The following is a 20,196-nucleotide window of genomic DNA, read 5'->3' as shown; positions in this document are numbered from 1 at the left end:
GCCCAAGGCCACCTCCAGCCTGGCCTTGAACACCTCCAGGGATGGGGCCTCACCAACCTCTCTGGGCAACCTGGGCCAGTGCCGCACCACCCTCACAGGGAAAAACTTCTTCCTAATGTTCAATCTGAACCTGCCCTCTTCCAGTTTAAAGAAGTGCAGTGTGACATCCCCCAGCCCAGGGCGGGAAGAGAGGAGCATCCCACCGGGGGTTGATGTCGGGACCAAGTTTGTCCTGTCCCAGGGTGCCACCAGGCCCCACGGAGGGACCTCTTGGCCTTCTCCCATCCCTTAGCTCCATCGCTGGTGCAGGCTCTGGAGTGAATTTCCTCACCATGGCCCCTGCCCACATCGCGGGCTTTCCCGGGGGAATTTTCTGTGGAAGTGCCAAACAGGCATAGCCCTGTTGTAGTTCAAAAGCAGAAGGTGGTTCGGGACTGAGGAGCATTTGCTGCGTACGCTGAAGGCCTTGCAGCCCCTCGCCCGGGCAGACGAAACTCTCAAACACACAGAGTAGGAAGTGAAATCTGCATTCAGAGTGTCAGAATAAACACTTCGTTGAGAGTACAGTGTAATTTGTGTAACACAAATGTGTCAGTGTAAATAGTGCCAGCCACTAGTTTCTTCATTCCTGTTTTCTCCTATTCCCTTCCGATCATGGATTTTGGAGAGCTGTCTCGTGCTGCTTCGCTTTTTCTGTATTTCTTACTGAAGGTATTCCGTTAGCTGATCTAGATCCAGTTTTGTAATATCCAGAACTTTGTAAAACGTGTCAAAATCCTCAGAGGTGCTTCACTCCAGCATCCAGAACTTGCACCCACCTGTTTGCCACCCTCCTGCACACCCTTTTCTGCCCCTTTTTATTAACCTCCGGGGCAGTTAAGGCCCTGGTAAGGGTTTCTTTTCCAGCACGATGCTATTTTAATTGAGTGGTGTTGGTTGCTTCCTTTCCTTTTTTTTTCCCCCGATACACAAGATTAGCTTGGTGCCAGGAGCAAATTCTTTGATCTGAGTGCAGGCAACAAAAATCAATGTGTTTTATCAGTAGATGCTGGCTCTTGACAATAAACTGTTCCTTACAGGACACCAAAAAAGGCAAAAGGACAGCCAAGGTTGTCGCTGTGTGCAGCACAGGGACAGTGTGAGAATTGGATGAATGTACGTAAGTTGTCTGAGGGGACCCCAGCACATTTTGTGCTAATTCTCTTTGTAGAATAAGCTTCTCAATACTTCTGTGCTTATCCATTGTAGAGCTCAGCGAAACTCCAGACAAAGCCCCATCCTGTCCCTCGCAGCCCCGTACCCCTCTGCTGAAGGTTTCCAGTACGTCCTCAACTGATCCTTTTGTCTCAGCTACTTGTTGTAACGTCGGAGCACTTTCGGCGTAAAACCAGCTGTCCTGTTCTGTCTAGGGACGTTTCCATTGCCCATGATGGGCTTGTGGACCTTCACCTTGTTCCTCAAGATTTTCAGGAGAGCTTAGTAATTTTGTTCGCTCAGGAGAGAACACCAGAAAGGACCCAACTTTTCAGACAACGTTGGTATCCGTGACTCAGGTGTTTTTGTTCATGGGTGTGTTTTATTAGGGAGGTATGCGACTAAGAGTTCTTGGGTTTTATAGACAGATGGAACTTGGGAGAGGGCTGAAGTCCTTTGTCCAAGCTGAGTTGCAGATAACAGGAGAGAACGCGTTCCTTGTGGGCCACGCTGCCTTCGGTTGGTACCAGTCACATTTCTAATCCTTGCAGGAAAAAAGGCAGAGCTCGGTTTTTGGTCTGACTTCCAGTTCTTTTTGCCACACAGGCTCCACTTCATGGTTTTCCACACCGAGGAGTTCCACGATGTGCTGAGGATCTGGGACGGTCCGGTGGAGAATGGCATCCTCCTGAAGGAGATGAGCGGGTCCGGCTTACCCGGCGATGTCCACAGCACTTTCAACTCTGTCATCCTTCAGTTCAACACTGACTTCTTCACAAGCAAGCAGGGCTTTGCGGTTCAGTTTTCAGGTAGGCTTTACGCTGTTTCCTCAGCATTGTCCAAGCCTGGCTTTGCTGGTAAGTGATGTCAGGTGTATCTACAAACTCCTGACGGTGAGCAAATGACATTGTGTTGAACACAATCGTAGGAGCTGTCTTTCAGCCATTTGTGCTCTACCGCATTTGGGTGCAGCCTCTGCAAATAGGGAAAAGTTTGGTATTTTGTCCTTTCAATGCAGGTGAATTCTGTGCTCCCCTCTGCTACAGTCACCTTCACAGTGGTGAACTTGGCAGCAAGATGTAGAGCAGTACATTGCGGAGTACACAAGAAGAAATTACAGATATTTTCCACCACATTCCCAACAGGTCCCTTAGAGACACCAGTATGCGGGCAACTTCCCCCAGGCGTTCTGAGAGCAGTTGGTCAGTGTTCTCTGAAAACCAGGTCTATTTAAAATCCCTCAAATTGGATCCCCTGAGATGCAGATCACAAAAAGCTCTGTCGGCTGTAGGGATGTCACTGCTAGCAGCAGCACTGCGTGTAATGCAACTGCAATCTGTCATTGCCTGAGTCCTGGCGGCCGTTACCTAAGACTCAGCCTTGCAAACACATTAATTTCAATTATATTAGGGTAATATACTTCATCATTCGCCCAAAGGTTTCCAGGATGCAGACCTTCACTGGCGTGTCCAGTAACCAACCAGCAGATGCCTCTGTTGGAGGTGGCAGCAAGCAGGGAGGCTGTTGGGTGAATGATGATATGACCTTCCCGTGACTCAGACATATGGAAGCATCAGAGCTCATTCTGTCTCTCCCAAGCTTCTGCCTGTCGCTTTCTGTTGAGGGTGCCTTGCGTGGCCGGGAGAGCAGGCCAGCTCTTTGGGGACAGCTTGTGCTGGGGACAGGACCTTCTGGGATGAGCAGGACAGAGGGAGAGCTTTGTGTCACCCCGCACTTCCATTGCCGGGCTTGTGTCTCAGCCTGCCAGGGAGGACCAGACCGGGCTGCTAACTCGCTTATCTGCAGTTGCACAGAAAGAGAGAGAGGGATTTCTGCTGGCTCTTTTCAGAAGAGCTTTCTCTAAACTGGCTGGGTGTAATAGACTCTCATCAACTTAGTGGGAAATAAGCTCTGCTCCACTGCCCGCTACGGAGCTGGTCTTTACTGAACGCTTCTGCTCAAAGCCTTTGTTCACAAGGTGTGACTAAGTAGCCAGACCGAAGCTCAGAAGTAGAGAGTTTTGGATCTTGTGAACTTGAATGATCTATATAAGCTTGCGAAACTTCCATTACTCCGGGACTTTCCATACCGTTAAGTAGTTGCAGTGTTGACAGAGCCTGAGCGCAGCCCGCGGGGAAGCTGTGCTGTTGTCCCCAGCTGCGGAGGAGCTGAGGGGGTCATGGCGTACCTCGCAGGGACGGAGCAGCGAGGCTGGCAGGGAAACGCGTGCCTTTCGGAAGGGTCAGGCTTGATGCTTCACAGAGCTAAAGGCTAAACTGCTCTGCCGCTCGGGGGAAGTGCAGAGTGCTAGCGGATTAGTTTATTTTGCAGCATGTGTCTGACATAGAATTCTATAAAAATGCCATGTAAGATCAGTGGATGTCTGGACTTATTAAGTAAACATGCATGTGCACAATTATACATCAAACTTGCACTCTGTGTAGTGCACTTGAACTTGCCGTTCCCCAGAGCCTTCACCAGCTGGAGTGGCAGATGCTCAATGCAAAGTAAAAGCCAGTTTTTGTGTGTGGCAACTTTTAAGGAATACTGAAGGAGGAGAGATGGAGAATTAAGTCATTAGTTGGATATCTGTTTAAGGACAGAGTCTAAGTACAGCCTGTATTAAGTATATGTATATACAAAAATATATATTTTTAATACTCTTCAGTTTCCACCGCCACTTCCTGCAATGACCCAGGAATTCCCCAGAACGGGAGCCGGAGCGGTGACAGCAAAGAGGCGGGTGACTCCATCGTCTTCCAGTGTAATCCAGGATACGCTCTGCAAGGGGAGGCCAAAATCACCTGTGTGCAGATTGAGAACAGATTTTTCTGGCAACCAGACCCTCCCTCCTGCACAGGTATGACCACGCATCCATCCCCCCGTTGCGCCGCCTTCCCTGCCCCGTTCCATTGCAAGGCTCGTGCATCCGAAGGGGATGAGTCCCGCCTGGTTTGAAGCGGTGTATGACAAGGTCCGTATGTCTCAGGCAGCTGTCCCATAGAACTACTTTTGAGGTTTATCCCCGGAGTGGGACGATGGGACACAGAGAATCTAGTTCATGCTGGAAGCTCATAGGATGTACTGCAATGGAAGTGACAATATTTAACCTGACAAGTCAAAATTAAAGGCTTCTTTAAAACTCAGGTTGGTAAAGAGGATTGGGGTCATGGGTGAATGATTTCTGCATGAGGACACAGAAAATTCTGTCACAGGAAAGAACTATCTGACATTTTGTTTGGGCTCATAAAGTAATAAAAGAAGATCATAAAAATGATTCTTTGTCATATGTCCAGAACACATAAAAACAGGCATGCTATTTTTAGGGCAATAAACATTAAATTTGCTGGCCAATTAAATGCTAGCCGCAAATTACTTACCTGTAACCTTCACTCCTGTTTAGGCACTGTTGTCCCAGGCAAGAGAAATCAGTTAATTCTGTTTCTAACATCTGATTTAATGCCAGCTAGGAAACTGCTCCAGCACGCGGAGGATTTACGCTCCCTGCAGGATGACTTGGTTTCTGAAGGACTGTCTTGATGATCTAGTGTGGCACCTTTTCGGCCTGCTAGAGACAGTCCTTTTAGTCTTCCCGGAGCTATAAGTAAATCATATTGCTGCGTGTCACGCCCATCTTGTCATTCTGTTGAGTTTTCTTTCACACCAGCAGCGGGGCTCTCCGGCCTTTTCAGAGGAACGTAGCCGGTGCCTTAGTCCTGCTGGGAGATGAATCCCCATGGGCCGTCTCCAGCTCGACTTGGAGATGCCGTGTAGGGTCCTTTTTGAACAGAAGTCTGGCAGTCTTGTCGTAGGAGTCATAAGCTCTGTGAAGAAGCTGAGAGCAATGTCTTGCTCCTTCCCTCTATTCAGTGACAAAGGGTTTGGAGGAATACTCATTGGCCGATAATACCGGTTGTGTAGCAACTGTGTGACAGGCTGCCTAGTTAGAGCTGAATTGGGTGACGGGGTTTAATTTAGGGCTTGGATTTTATGTTTGTATTTAGCATTTCAAATATATTTTCACATCTTTATTGTACAACTTCTGCAGTCCGTAAACAATGTGGGCTGAACTGGAACCTCAGCTGAAACAGCCCCCAGAGGTTTGGGGTATTTGAAGTCTGCATCCTCACCCAACTCCAAACAGCTGTGGCTTGGACCGGTTTCTGGTTTAAATCCTTTGGAGACTATGGGTGGGATTTTCAAAGAAATCAGAGGGTGTTGAACAGTCATCTCCCTCAGGCTTTAAAAAATGAGTCCGTATACTTTAGTATCTTCTGAATCTTCCCCGACTTTACAGTCTGGAAGAGGAACGCACCCCGAAGGTTAAGGTAAATAGACACAGAATAGATGCTTGTGGTTCTTCCAAGTTATTTGTGCGTGACCTTCAGCTAAACTTCACTGTCTGTGCTGTGATCCCTTGTCCGTTCGAGAGGGATGATGGTTCTCGGTGCCTGCGGTAGCCCTCAGCTGGACTTGGCTGAAGAAGTTGCTTTTGGGTCTTGGAGAAGGGTCTCTAGTTCAATCCCTGCTGTGATCTTCACACCAGAGCCCCACTAGGTTTTACCTTACACCTGGAGATTCTTGTGTATTTGCAGGGCTTTATAAAAGCCCACAAGATAAACGCACATGACCTCTCCTTCATGGAAGATCCTTCCATGACCTGTTCCCTTATTTCTGTCCCACGCTAGTTCATTCCCTCATGAGGAGACTGCAGAAAGGCTGACAGTAATAAATCAATCACAAGTATTTCTCACACTGGAAATATTTGCAGGCACTTTTAGCCTTAAAAAAGTAATAATTGATTTTTCAGTCAGCTTGGCATTTAATGTGTTGGTGAGTGTAATAAACAGAAACAAGTCATTAGTCCCAGACAACATGTTTTCACTTATTTAGCAGCCGTCCAGACTTTAACCAGGAGTTGCCTAAATAAATGCAGCAGAAGAGCACAAAGCATCTCTCTCTCCTTCTGGCTACTCACAAATATCTCTTACGAGGGTTGTAACGGCATCCACAGCTCTGTTTGTGTTTGTGTGTGCCCTGTCTGGAGTAACAGAGCCCTCACCTCTGTTAGGCCACTACAACCTCTTATAATACATATCTTAATATCGGACAACCTTGCAAACTGCCTCTCGGTCCCCTTAGCTATCCGCCTCTCTCTCTTTCTCCCTTCCTGTCTCTCATCTACTGTTTTTTAAGTTTCTCTAAGACAGAGCCTCATCCCTCTGCTTGATTGCCTTCAGCTCCCTGTGGCGGTGTCTTGACGGGACCGGCAGGAGTGATCTTGTCCCCGCAGTACCCAGAGCCCTACCCGCCAGGGAAGGAGTGTGACTGGAAGCTGACCGTCTCTCCCGATTATGTCATTGCCCTGGTATTCAACACGTACGTACCCGAGAGCTCTTTGGTGCCACTCCTGCGGCCGTCTGTGGGGACGGGGAGGGGATACCAGTGGTGGGGCCCTGCCTGGGTGAACTGGGTCTGCACGGAGTCACTTCCTCTCTGAAGGACCCACACCAAACCTGGTAGGACTGCCCCATGCTCTGGAGTAATCTGTTCTCAGATTACTCAGACCTGGTGGAGCGGGGCCAGAGGAGGCCCCGGAGATGCTGGGAGGGCTGGAGCCCCTCTGCTGGGAGGACAGGCTGGGAGAGGTGGGGGGTTCAGCCTGGAGAAGAGAAGGCTCCAGGGAGGACCTCAGAGCCCCTTCCAGTGCCTAAAGGGGCCCCAGGAGAGCTGGGGAGGGACTTTGTACAAGGGCATGGAGTGATGGGACGAGGGGGAATGGCTTCAAACTGGAAGAGGGGAGATTTAGATGAGATATTGGGAAGAAATGTTTCCCTGTGGGGGCGGTGAGCCCCTGGCGCAGGGTGCCCCGAGGAGCTGTGGCTGCCCCATCCCTGGAGGGGTTCAAGGCCGGGTTGGACGGGGCTGGGAGCAACCTGGGCTGGGGGGAGGTGGCCCTGCCCAGGGCAGGGGGTGGCACTGGGTGGTCTTCAAGGTCCCTTCCCACCCAAACCATTCTGTGATTCTATGATTACCTTAATTTGGGAGAAATACACGTTTCAACTGCAGCTCCTCTTTGATATACCCGTGGTTTTACAGAACGTGACCGTGTAGCTGGCGCAGCACGGGGAGCCCCGGTAGCAAGCACTGGCTTATGCTCTTGTGCTGTTAAGCGTATCGCCAGTCCTCCATTCCTTACGTGTGGAATGGAGACAGAAACATCCTTTGCTTACCTGAGGAGCTTTTTTGGGGCAGAAGCAGTCTCTCAGCTGTGTGGTTGTACGGTGCTCGTACTCCAAACACTCTCCCTTTGGCTTTGCAGCTTCAGTCTGGAGCCTGGCTATGATTTCCTTCATATCTACGATGGACCCGATTCGCTCAGCCCCCTCATCGGAAGCTTTTACGGCTCCCAGCTGCCCGAGAGGATAGAGAGCAGCAGTAACAGCCTCTTCCTCGCTTTCCGCAGCGACGCATCCGTCAGCAACACGGGATTTGTCATTGAGTACACAGGTAAGAGCTGTCCGGGCGCGCACGTGGCCCCTCCGGCTCAGCGAAGGCGCGGGACCTTACCTGCGCTTATTCTCAAGTTAAACCACGTAGCGGAACTGAACGGGGGAAGCTCTAGAAACTGTGGAAACCTCTCTGCGGGCAGTAATCCTCCTGCCTGGTTTGCTGCCACCGGAGTTGATTAAGAGGCATGGGAGAGAAAATTGGGAGTTGGAGAGAGGGGCTCCTGGCTGCAGAAGAGCCGGGGCATGTAAGGTAGATAAGAGCAGCACAAAAGGACTGTTATGTGGTTGAGGATCAGTCACATGTGGCTGCTTCTGTGTGGGGCTTTCATTAACAGAGAAGAAAATTCTTACATCTTTTTTTTTTTCTTTAAAGAAAATGGGAGAGCGATTCCCAGAAAGTATATATTTATGTACAGGCTGTGTTCTGTATAATCTTTCTTGCTCCACACTGAATTTAAATAGTTCTGTCTCCTCCTTAGTGAGCAGAACATGGTGCTTCATTGCAGATTGGAGCTTTCAGAGTACTAGAGTGTTGAACTGCTAACTTGTCATTAGGAATGCTCCGCATTGCCATGGATTTAAGATTTATTCTTTGCGGCAAGAGCGGCTTTGTCCAAGAAAAGGAGATGCAGGCGTACGTATCCAATATGGGATCTTAGTCTGAATTCTTGACACTGTTGTTTAAGAGCGTACCCATGACTGGGTGGCTGTATCCAGAGGGTCTCGGAGGTGGATGCTGGGCTCTCGTGAGTCAGTGGAGCTCTCCTGGAAAACCTCTGTGTTTTGCTTCACTTAAGGATTCTAAAGCATCTGCTAATTCACTACTAATCTACTAATTCACTACATCTACTAATTCACTACTAATTAGTAAAATGCACAGAATAGTCAGGTGTCTGTGTTATTAGAGCAGTGGCTTTTCTTTCTTGCTTACTTGAGGAGGAAATAAAGCATTTTGGTGGTGGCTTTGGCTGTAATGGTGAGAGGGAGGGCCAGTGGTTAGAGTTTTCCCTGGGTGCTTTTAGGGCTCTGTCGATGGAAGAGGCTGAGAAGTGGCAGACCTGGCACTGCTGTTCGGGAGATGGAGGGGGAAAGGAGGGCTTCGGCAGAGTGTGTCCCTTGTTTGTGCATAGGGTAGGTGGAAGAATGGAGTTGTTACAAACTGTAGTAGCTCTGAAAAGCTGGATCTGATGAGCTGGGATTATGCAGAAAAGGATTAAAAACTGGGAAAAAAAGCCAGGCGTGGAAAGAAACGATTCTCCAGCCTGCTCTGGCCTATGTGGGCTCGTATGCGGTATGGGAAAAAAGCGTTGATGGCTTCAGCTGTCCTGGATGCGAGCCACAGGGAAACACGGCTTTGCCTCCGCGGCGTGCACTGTGAAACAGGCTGCTGAGTCTTGTTGGCCCAACTGTGTGCTGTGGGAGCAGTCACAGCTCGTGCCGGAGAGCTGATGGGCCGCTGCTGCGTTTGCAGTGCTGCTGCTGCTTCCTCTGTGTGCTCAGGCAATTCTCTCGTCCTCACGTCTCCCCTCTGCGGTTCCTGCTTTTGAATTGACCTGACGAGACGTTAAATGATAGTGAAATGGCAATTCCTATCGGTTATGCTGAACGGGTGAATTTCCCTCTTGTGAAGTTATGAAATAATAAGATAAAGACAATTAGCACTGCATAAGATTCAAGAGATTAAAAGTTTTCTGCTCTCATTAGAATTAATTTTACTAAAAATTAAGTCTTAGTTTTTTCTTTTCCACTTTCTTTTTGAGCAGCCAGAAAGTAGTTAACAAATGAAAACTCATTAAATTAGGGTGGTTGTGCGATGGGCTTTTCTCCTAAACACTCCTGCAGTGTTAATCGCACCTACGTACTTCCCACAAAGCCAAACCGCTGGGAGAAAAGAATGAGGCTTTAAGGTTGCTCATTAATTTCCTCACACTTTAGAAGGAACCTGGGATCGAGTCTGAGAAGCAGCACAAAAATAGAACTTTGGGGAATCGAAGGAGAAGAAAAGGAATGCAGGAGGGAGCATGTGTGAAAGAAAATCAAATACCGAGCTCGGCTCCTCGCCAGCGCGGAATCCCAAGTACAGTTCAAAGACACCGTCGTCTCTGAGCCACCTCCTCGTGTTGGTCAGTGCTGCAGCCCGCGTAGGCTTCTGCCCCTACAGCTCCCGAAATGCCGCGCGTCACCTCTGTCAGCTGCGTGCGGAATACTGTTAATTACCAGGGGCTTTGTAGTCCTCTTTTGGTAGTGTTTGAGGGGAGGGAAAAAAGCAAAGCAGCCATCTGTCAGTCCCTGCTTGACATCCGGCATCTTCTCTGGGACTGGGAGCGTTTCGGCAGCCTGCAGCTACGGCGCGTCGGGTGAATTTCAAACAGCCTCAGCACTTCATCTCCAATTGTTTCAGGGGCAATGGCTCTTCAAGAGAAAGCTGTCCTCTGGGGCCGGGAGGAATGGAGAAAACAGAGAGAGAAGGATGAATTTGGCTTTTATTATGCCAGTTTTTGGATAGAGCACGACAGAGCGGAGCGGGAACGCAGCAATGCCGTGGAAAGGTGTTTGAGGGCAGATCTTCAGCCAGGCAGTTTCCCAGTTTAGCTACACTGGTACAGGGCACCAGCAGGATTTCTGACAGACGAACACACATCTTCTGCTTTGCACCCGTGATGCACTGTCAGCTGTGCAGCGGAATGAAAAATCAAACTAAGGTCACCAGCAGGGAACCCCTCAGTGCCCTGTCCCCACGCAGACGCGGATTTACAGGGGTTTGGTTCACTGTCTGCGTAGTCCTGCGTTGGGTCAGAGGGTCAGGTGAAACTGAAATGCAACAGTTTGGGATTTCAACTGGGAAGGAATTTATTCTTTGGGATGGCTTAGCAGTAGTGAGTAGATTTTGGGTTCAGGCTGGTTCATGAAAAGGAAGACATGAACCGAGACAACACTGTGTGTCTTAGTTATACCTGGGAGATTTCTGGTTACAGAGCAACACTGGATAAGTTTCAAAAACTGTTTTCAATTGATTTAAATATGCCTTGGTATGAAGGTCTTCCATTAAGCTGTCATTGCCGGAAAATGGTACCAGAAACTCTCTTAAATTTGGCTGGAGATGAATCTCTAAAGTAAAGATTACCTTTTTCTCATTGGGAAATCAGCTGAGGTCCAATAACCAGTTTGCATTGCAGCATCTTGCAAACCACAGATTTTTTTAAGATACATTTTATGCATTCATAGACTGATATTTTTAAATTGAGACCACGCTTTGGTAGTAATGTAAAAGGCAGGCTTGTCGGTCGGAGAGCTTTTCCCAAATTATTCCCCCCACCACTACCACTATGCTTTGTGAGTGTTGGGGACCTGTTGTCACGGACACAGCAGTGAATCCAACTCCATCAGTCACCGCCTCCATCCGAGCAGCTCGCCCTGCGGCGCTGGTGCTGACGGGGACGCACGGTGCCTGTTTGGGTTTGGCTCCTCACGCTTGGGGCAGAGGAGGGGAGGCAGTTTCCAGGGCGGACACCCCAAAGCAGGAGGGTTTCTCGCGCTTTTTAGTACCTCCTGTCTCTGTCGCGGGCCAGAAGTGAAGAGGCATGAAATTGAAAGCAAATGAAGCAAAACTGATTACTTTTCAGCCTTCCAAAGGAATGAAAAAAAAAAAAAAACAACCCCAACCCACGCCAAACCCCAAGCCTTATTTTAAATCCGTTATTATTTCGCCAAAACTATTTTGCCCATCCTGAGCTTCTAAACATACATTCAGCATTACTCACGGGTTATTTCAGGTGGAAATTCCCCACGGAAACACTGTTCTGTGAAATCCGTTGCGAAGCGGGCTGTTTAAAAACACCCAGCGCTGTTTGCTGTTAAAACAGTCAGAAACGGGAGGTGACGCTTGACCCTACACCAGCTTGCATTTGAAACACGGGTCTGTCCTTCAGAAGAGGTAGTCCCCGTAGCCAGCTGGGGCGGGGGGCGCCGGGCTCCTGGCGAGCTGCTGTGGCAGGCTGGACCTGGTCTTCAAAATCCCAGAATCCCAGACTGGTCAGGGTTGGCGGGGACCTCTGGAGATCATCCAGTGCAACCCCCTGCCGGAGCAGGGGCACCTACAGCAGGTATCCCAATATCATTTGTTCTCTCTGCAGTATATGATGACTGTTGTGACCCCTGTCTCCTCGACAGCTCCTCCTGGGGTTGCTTGAAGGCTTAGCTCTTGTTAAAGGCTTGCACGCGTTCACAGCTGTGGCGTTCCCCATGCACTGGGTGGACACCCGCTCTCTGGTGAAGCTGTTCTCGAAGGTGCGGATGAAAGCCCGGCCTCCTGGTCTAGGAGCTCACCTGGGCTTTGAGTTTTCCCCTTTCCTTGGGAAAGGAGAGGGGAAGCACAGAAAATTTCTGCTTTCTGCGGACTAATGAGCCAGTTCTCATGGCATTTTTGTCTTGACTCTTTTCTAAACATTTGGCAGCCAGAGTCCGTGTTAATTGGGATATCAGGGTAAAGTCCTGGATTTCTGAAGTGTCTGAGGGAAAATAAAGCATTCATTCCAAACGGGCAAGCCGTGCTGTATCGCTCCACAGCCTAATAAATCAAAGCCTGGGAACGCTGTGGCTTTCCCACATCCCTCTACCAGTCTTTGGCTGTCACCACACAACCAAATGCTTCCTTAAAGTTGAGCTCCTGCCTCCCTTTGTAGCCCACCGCCGAGGACCGTCGGGGGGGTCCATCCGCAGAGGAGCGTCGAGCTGGAGATGTGCGTAGGACTGCTGTGTCAGGACTGAGGCGAGTGGCGTCCCTGAAGGCGCAGACCCTCACGGGAACGGAGAAACAGTCGAGAATGAGGAAAACTCAACAAAAGCGGTGGGGCTGGTGCTGTGCAATCAGCCACCGCCCTTTTTTCAGCGGTCGACGGGGTGACCTGAGCACTGAATGTCACGATTTTTCAAAGCAAGAGCAGAGGCTGAGACCAAGCGCGTGGCTGAGGCGTCTGACAGCCGGGCGGGAGCTGACGGACGGGCTGAAGCTGCATCAGCTCGTTGGATGAAAGGCGGTGAGAGTGTTCAAAATAACGAGAGGGGCGTAAAGTGGTCAGAAGGAAGCCGTTGGGTGCGGCTGTTGTATGAAAGGGTCAAAAGCGAATATTAGCAATTGAGACAAATAAAGGCTTGCGGAGGGGAAAAAAAATGTTTTGGAAAAGTGGATGAAGAATTTACATTTGCAAACGGCTCATGTGCTGCAGCGGACTCCGGGCCGTGCGCTGCGGTGCCCCGGGTGACTGATGCCCACAAGCGATCAGTCACTTCTGTGGGCTGCGACCGGTCTGTACGTTCCCTGACTTGCGGTAACGGTAAAGGCTGCCCGCTCGCTTCGCCAGCGACGGCGGATTTCTCACAATCATAAGGGTAAATAAGGAGGGAATGTGTTCATCTGAGCTGACCGGAGCGCTCAGGGCTTTGCTTTCCAGTGCTGTGACCGAAACAAGCTTTTTGGTCCTGATATCTTACTCATCATAATCCAGTTTCTCTGGCGTGTCTGGCTGCTCTCTCAGCAGGACCATCAGATCACCAACGGGAAATAACAGGATAAAAATCTTTGTTGACTTCTTTTGTCTGAGAACCCCAATCTTCTCCGTCACGGTCCGAGTGTCAGAGCTCCCTTTGGAGTGCTGCGGTGAGGACACCGCGACGCACACCCGTGTCTCTTCCCAGGATGGATAATCTGGAACATCTGGTTATCTGGGAGGGAGCAGCGTTGCTCAGCGGAAAAGGGGTTTGTCCCAAGTTTGTGCAGAAGGACACCGCTAAAGGAGGAGAACCCAGGACTTCACGATTTAACGTCTGATGATACAAATGTGTGATGGTCTGTGAGGAGCACGGAGGATTGATGAGTCTGTGACTCCCAAAATAGGGAACTGCTGGTGTTTAGGGAAAAAGGGCGGCCTCACTCCTGCGGTGCAGGGCAGCTCGTCCTGGTGGAAACATTTCACGTCCCCTTGTGCCCCCTTTACCTGGATCACTACCTGCTGCTACGGCTGGTGCGTAAAGGAAACCATAGAGCTAATCCTCTTGTTCACGGCAAACAAAGAAACAAAAACAAGGTCTGGGGGCTTTACTGTTTTCTGCTTCTCCCCCCACCCCTTCCCCAAATACTAAAAGCCCATGATTTAATGCTTAAACACATTATAATTGTTCACAGACCCACTGCTCTCAGAAAAGCCCTCATCTTTAATGAGCAATTTCCAGATGACAAAAGAGCGGGATTAATCAAAGCCTCTAATTATATTTCATGCAGGAAAAAAAAAAAGGGGGGGGGTGGGGGTGGGGAAGAAAAAAAGCCCTCAGAAGAAGAAGGAACGAAATATCCAAGTCCTGACAGCTCTGTAGTCTTTACTGGAATTTTCATATGTAAATGGGGTTTTTAACTCTGCAGGGCAGAGAGCGAACAGAGAGAAAAATGTCTTCATTTTGTCTAACGGCTTGTAATGATTTTGCCATAATTGCAGCCATGCTGCACATCTGGAGAGGCAGCCAGCTCGCACATGGCACCGTGTAGTTCCGTGGTGAGAGCAGGCAGCTCTCAGATACGGGAAGGATAGGTGCCGAGGAGACAGTGCGAACAGATGTAGCACATCCGAACTACGCTGGGGGTCCAGGCTGTGTTTGTACCCCCTGGTTTGCGGAGTTCCTTGCAAACTGTCCCCTGGGCAAGAAGGGGGAGTGAGCGTAGATAGTTAAAGCTTTGCCTTGTCGGTCGGATCGGGTACAGGCGAATTTGCGTGTGAACTGAAGCCTGCCTTCTTCCAGGGTGCTTGTGCCGGAGCTGAGTGTCAGAGAATGCTCCGGACCAGAATCTGACCCGTGTAATCCCCCGGTTCAGCAGCATGAGAGAATACTTGAAATCTAAACTCTGCAAATCATACGAGTCTCTGTGATATGCTTAAGCGAGATTCCCAGATGAGACAAGCCAAAAAACATGCCGTTGACCAAAATTTTAGAGTAGCTGTGTCAGAGCAATGAAGATCGTGGCAATTCTCTCTTGCAGAAAATCCCCGGGAGTCCTGCTTCGATCCCGGATCAATTAAGAACGGCACACGAGTGGGCACAGATCTGAAGCTGGGATCTACGATCACCTACTACTGTGACGGGGGGTATGACATCGAGGGGGTCTCCACGCTGACGTGCGTAATGGGAGGGGACGGAAAACCCACGTGGAACAAACCTCGACCTACCTGTACAGGTGAGGCCCGAGGGGAGGCGGTGAGCGGAGGACGACCTGCCTGTTGCCAGATGCTTCAGCAGTGTGTCCTCATGAAAAGCTTGATGTTACTTTTGCACAGAGCTGCTTGCGGGGGGACAGAGAGGGGGTTTCTCAGTGTTCCGTAATTTTTCAATTTTTCTGACACCCGCAGGTCAGGAAGCGCTGACCTTTATGAGGTTTCTTGAACCTTCTTTTGAGAGAGACAGAAAACTGGACACGACAGATTACGTGCGGGACAAATCCTGTGTCCCAGTGCGGGGCAGGATTCTGGAAGCCACTTAAATATTTGCTTAACCTCATCCCCACTAATGAACGCCTTTAAGCGTGTGCTCTCCTGAGCAGGGTCAGAGCTTACTGAGGAAACAGAAGGCAGTTTTTTTCTGAGGGGTTCTGTGGGTTTTGTTGTTTTGTTTTCTGGCTTAATGAGAAAACAGTTTAAATGACGGGTTTGCAGTCCACCTTAATCTGAGAAGCGAGTGAGGAGACGGCTGTCGGTCTGCGGTGGCGGGGGGGTGGAAGCTGTGCCTGGGAAGGGCGCTGGCGGGGAGGACGCCGTTCCTGCAGGAGCCTCCTGCCGCTGAGAAAGGGCAAAAAAAGAGTCGGAGCTCACTCTGACGGGTCCTGAGCTTTAAGGTCGGGTGGAGAGCAGTGCAAATCCCGCATTAGGCTGCACCACTGCGCGCGGCATCCCGTAGGCTTGGCGTGGTCCCCATAATTAAACGTGAAGCAGGCGTGAACTCGGGTTAGGGTCAGCCTGAGGGTCGGGACGGGGGTAAAGCAGCGCTCCCTGAGCTCCTCTTGGCTTTCTCTTACAGCGCCCTGTGGCGGTCAGTACACGGGCTCGGACGGCGTCGTCCTCTCTCCAAACTACCCCCAGAACTACACCAGCGGACAAGTCTGCTTGTACTTCATCGTTGTGCCGAAGGACTACGGTACCGTTTGGGGGCAGTTTTTGAAAATCTGCCACTCTTTCGTTTGTTTTTTTTGTTGTTGTTGGTTTGGTTTGGGGTTTTTTTTGAACAAAGCAGTAGAATAAGCGCATATATAAATGACCATAAGGGAGATTGGAAAATACTAAACGGCACTGTCGGATGCTATTTGTACTTTGTTGTAGTCAGTAAGGATGATGGGAATTTTCTGAATTTCAAAATCTATCAAAAATGAGGGGACAAAAAAACCTAACAAAAACCACCACCTTGTGATACCCCTTCCAGTCCCTGCACTATATCCAGTCATACAGAGTTGAAAAATCAGCAAAAAATAATTCACGGTGATTAATGCTAGCAAGCAGGCTGGGAGGACCTCTGAGAGTATAAAATGTATTTACCATAAACACACACAAAGCATGGAGCTAAATAATCTGTCTGCTCAGAGGAGCACATAAATGTATAGTTTTGTGGATGTGCAGCTATGGTACTTATGACTAACTATTATTTTTTAAATGAAATGTAAATTAAATTTTAAAACTAGATCCAAACCGAGGCCGGATCAAATTAAAAGGACCGTCATTCTTCTTATAGTCTCTGGTGCTGCTTAATTTTGGTCTGACCTTGAATACAAGAATGATCAACATTCTAGAAACATTTGAGGCAGCAGCTGGATATTAGTATTGGTTAACATATTTTCTTGTTTGAAGGGATTTTAAAGGTCTTGAAGAGCACTTGCACTGACAGCTCTGGCAGGTGAAGGTCTCCAAATTCTGTTACTTGTACACTGCTTCTCAGTGCATTGTATTGATGTAGGTGGTCCCTACGGTCTTTTCAGTTGTTTGTGATTTCCTCTGCTAAAGTGGGAAGGTGTGAAATACGGATACCGTGTTCAGGCGTCAGCTATAAGCTCCTTTCACTCGAATTGCCCTTCTGCCCATGTGCGCGTAGGTCACAGCTGAGTTCCTGGATCTAACGGGTGAAATACTGCACTGCTCTCTACACCTCTTAACCTGTTTTACTACAGCCGATCTTGATGTTGTCTTAAGAAACACAGTAACTAGAGGGCTAGACAGTCTTGATCTGCAAGTCTGACATTTGCCTATGGTGGGATGACGGCTAAATTAGTTTCTCTTCTCCACCAGCTGCCTTTCAATAGCTTCATTAAAACTGAGCAGGAAAACCATTAGTAGTGAACGTTACAGGTTTCCCATCTCCTCTCGGGTTCCGCGTACGGCAGGCATCAGGGCGTGCTGTCCTCACTTTTTCAGTGTTCCCAGCATCAAAGCTGTGCTGGAAACCTGAACATGCAGGAAACAAATGTCGTAGCTTGGTGGATGATGAATTTCACAGCAAGAGACCTCTCAGCTTGTGAATCTGCAACTGGGCACTTACAACACGAAAACGCAAAGCCAGGAGAGGAGACAAAGGGGAGAAAAAAAAATCTTCTAAGTACAGATTTGGGATTAAAAACCCTGTTATTATATTCTGAAAAATAAAGATAAATAACTAAAGTCTCTTTGCTGTAGCTAAAAAAAAATGCTCTGATCCTCTCATTATTTTTTTCTCCCTTTTATAAGCTCTGCCCGCTCCTAGGTGCATTCACAATGTGTGCGCCTAGGCGCGCTGCGCGGCTCCCTCGTTAGCAGGCTCTGTAGACAGGCTCAGGACCGACTGTTTAATAAAACCGTGAGTGTCCTCTCTCCCTGGCAGTCGTCCTCCCTGCCCGGAGAGATTCAATCTGGAAATTAAGTTTCTTCGGGACAGGGATTGTTATTTTGTTCAGGTTTTGTACAATGCCCGTCCCAACGGGAGCCTGCTTCACGACGGAGCTTCAATACAAATAATAAATAATAATTATCAGTTGGTGAAATTATATACCTTGTGTTATGTAGGCAGGCAAATGCGATGACTCATAAAAGAATCCCTTCTGGCCTATGAATCCGTGTTAAGCGTACTGGCAAGTGGGCGCGGGGGAGGCCGGTTGCTGCTTCTGTTACGCCGACTTTGTGGATAAATAAAGGGCTCCCATCTTCCAGGGCTGTCAGTGCGGCCCTTTTTATCTGTGCCAAGCTCCTGAAATAAAAGCAGCTGGGATGCCGGGGCCCTGGGCCCTGCCTGTGCAGGGACGGCAGCGCGGCCGCCCCCGGTGCAGGCCCCGACCGCGCTCCCTCTCTTCGCAGTGGTCTTTGGGCAGTTCGCCTTCTTCCAGACCGCGCTCAACGACGTCATCGAAGTCCACGACGGCCCCAACCAGCACTCCCGGCTCCTCAGTTCCCTCTCGGGCTCTCATACAGGTAGGGGACGTGTCCCCGTCGCTGCTGGGAAAAGCAGGCTAGAAATACAGCCTGCTTTCAGTGTCTTGCTCTGCGCAGCCCTTTTGTGTAGCTGGTGCTGTCATCTCGGTCTCTCCCGTTTCATCTCTTTCTCCTCATCCAGGTGAATCGTTACCGTTAGCTACCACCAACCAGATTCTCCTCAAATTCAGTTCCAAAGGTCAATCTACAGCCAAAGGTTTTCATTTTGTCTACCAAGGTGAGTACAGTTGTGTTCTGAAGGTGTCCTCAGGGTGGTCCCCAGATAACGGTCAAAAATACAGCGATGTCTTGAAGTGTCCTGAAGTGCTTTTGGTGGCTGTGGGTCATTGCAGACTTTCTATCTGAACAGGGAATATCACAGGAGATGAAGTTTGTTCCGGTAGCAGTGGGCTCCTGGGGCTGTCGGGCTCCTGTAGGTACTTCGTATTCAGACCTTCCATCTTCACTTGGCCTCAGCCCTTCTACCCGAGCAGTTTTTCCCAGTGGCGTTTTAGCCCATTTCTCAGTGTAAGCAGCTGAACGCCGTCTGGCAGCTCCGTAAAATCCTTCCTCTCTGCCTGTCATAGGCTTAGGTCTCCTGCTGTCAAACTTTGCCCCTTGATCCTCGCAGTAACAGCTTGCATCGCGTTGGGCAAGTCCCACTTAGAGATTTTAAAGGAGTAAATAGAAAGTGATGCACAGAATAGCGGGGAAGCAGAAGGGCTCTCTCACCCACCTGCTCTGTATAGTTATCCCTGGTTCAGCCAAGCTTTTTCCCACCCATTACCGTGAAGCGGGAACAGACAGCAGGGGCAGCCCGCGCCTTCTCCGGGGGCGAAGTGAAGCATGGTTTGGATTTTATAGTATCCAGAGATCCGTTCTCTTGAACTCCTGCCTAATTATTGCAAAACAACTCTAGTTCTGATAGGAATCTTTAAAGATTTCAGCAAAGCAAAGGTTTTGATGAAATCGGTAAAGATTACCTCCTCCCTCCTGCATGCTAATTAAGAGCTGCACGCTCTTCAGCGACTACTGCGTGGAAAACAAGAGTGAGAGAAAGAGCCAGCCCTGGGTTTGATCTGCTTGGCCGGGACCTAATGGCGTTTCCTCTCATTTTTTACCCAAACGAGGCGTTCTCTCTCCCAAAGCCTCCCCATCCAGTGATGCACGTGTTGTATGGCAAGTTCCCGCGTGGTGAGGGAGCCCGAAGCAGCGTGTCGCGAGCAGCCGGAGCCGCAGAGCGGAGCTGCAGGCTCACGGGCACAATCCTGCCCATGGGCTGGAGAGGCCAAGCGCAGACTCCTCGCTCGGAAACGGCTGAGCTGGGGTTACCCGAGCGGGGGTACGGGTCCATCAGTGGTTTGGCTGTCCTGGATTTGCCCAAAGGAGGGCATCGTCAGAACTGGATCCTTTCTGCCTCTCCGTTCCCCTCCCCGCTGACACACTTCAGACTTCGGCTTCTTGCTGATCGCCTTGGCAATGCCTTTGACAGTGGGTTTGACGTTCATCTCTCTGAATCAAATTAAAATCAAATAATACAGCTAACGTGCTCATCATCGCCACGTTTTCCCTTCCCAACAACTGAGGCATTAAACAGTAATAAATTATAAAGCAACTCAGAGAAAAATATAAATTGATTTCTTCCTCAGCAATAGTCATTTCTTTGACTCGTTTTTTCCCCTCTGTCAGACTCTCCATTTCTTTCTTTGGCAGTTGTTTGTGGTATCGCACAGGAATGTCGGCAGTTTCAACAGTTGGTGCTGCAGCATCACAACTTAAATTCCCTTTTTCTTTCCCTCACCCTGCCCATCATGAAGAAGATTGTTTAAATTTGCTGTCCTTTATAGTAACGAGAAACAATGAAAGGTTTTCTGCTGAGGCTCCAGCATTATATGGCAAACCAACTTTTTGGAAAGTCAATGCTGAATTTCTTTGTTTCCCTACTTAGAAATGACCTTTTTGATGCGGTGATAAGTTTTCTGGAGGCAAACAGTCTCATCTCAGAAAGCATGCGTGGCTCTGTA

General features: G+C 49.3%; 1 protein-coding gene across 1 annotated transcript in view; it reads left to right on the top strand.

Moving 5' to 3' along the window:
* Positions 1–20,196, top strand: part of CSMD2 (CUB and Sushi multiple domains 2) — a gene marked incomplete at both ends in the record, with an annotated part of 311,031 nt that overhangs the window by 219,285 nt on the left and 71,550 nt on the right. Inside the window, 8 exons of the mRNA XM_082494202.1 lie at positions 1,801–2,003; positions 3,863–4,054; positions 6,435–6,573; positions 7,517–7,704; positions 14,734–14,928; positions 15,765–15,881; positions 18,059–18,172; positions 18,315–18,410. Of these exons, the coding sequence (XP_082350328.1) occupies positions 1,801–2,003; positions 3,863–4,054; positions 6,435–6,573; positions 7,517–7,704; positions 14,734–14,928; positions 15,765–15,881; positions 18,059–18,172; positions 18,315–18,410 (1,244 nt within the window). The remainder of the gene's footprint in view (positions 1–1,800; positions 2,004–3,862; positions 4,055–6,434; positions 6,574–7,516; positions 7,705–14,733; positions 14,929–15,764; positions 15,882–18,058; positions 18,173–18,314; positions 18,411–20,196) is intronic.

Source organism: Vanellus vanellus, assembly GCF_965231255.1.
Source record: "Vanellus vanellus genome assembly, chromosome: 22".
In the NCBI taxonomy this organism is placed as follows: Eukaryota; Metazoa; Chordata; class Aves; order Charadriiformes; family Charadriidae; genus Vanellus; species Vanellus vanellus.
This window is presented reverse-complemented; position numbering and strand designations above follow the sequence as displayed.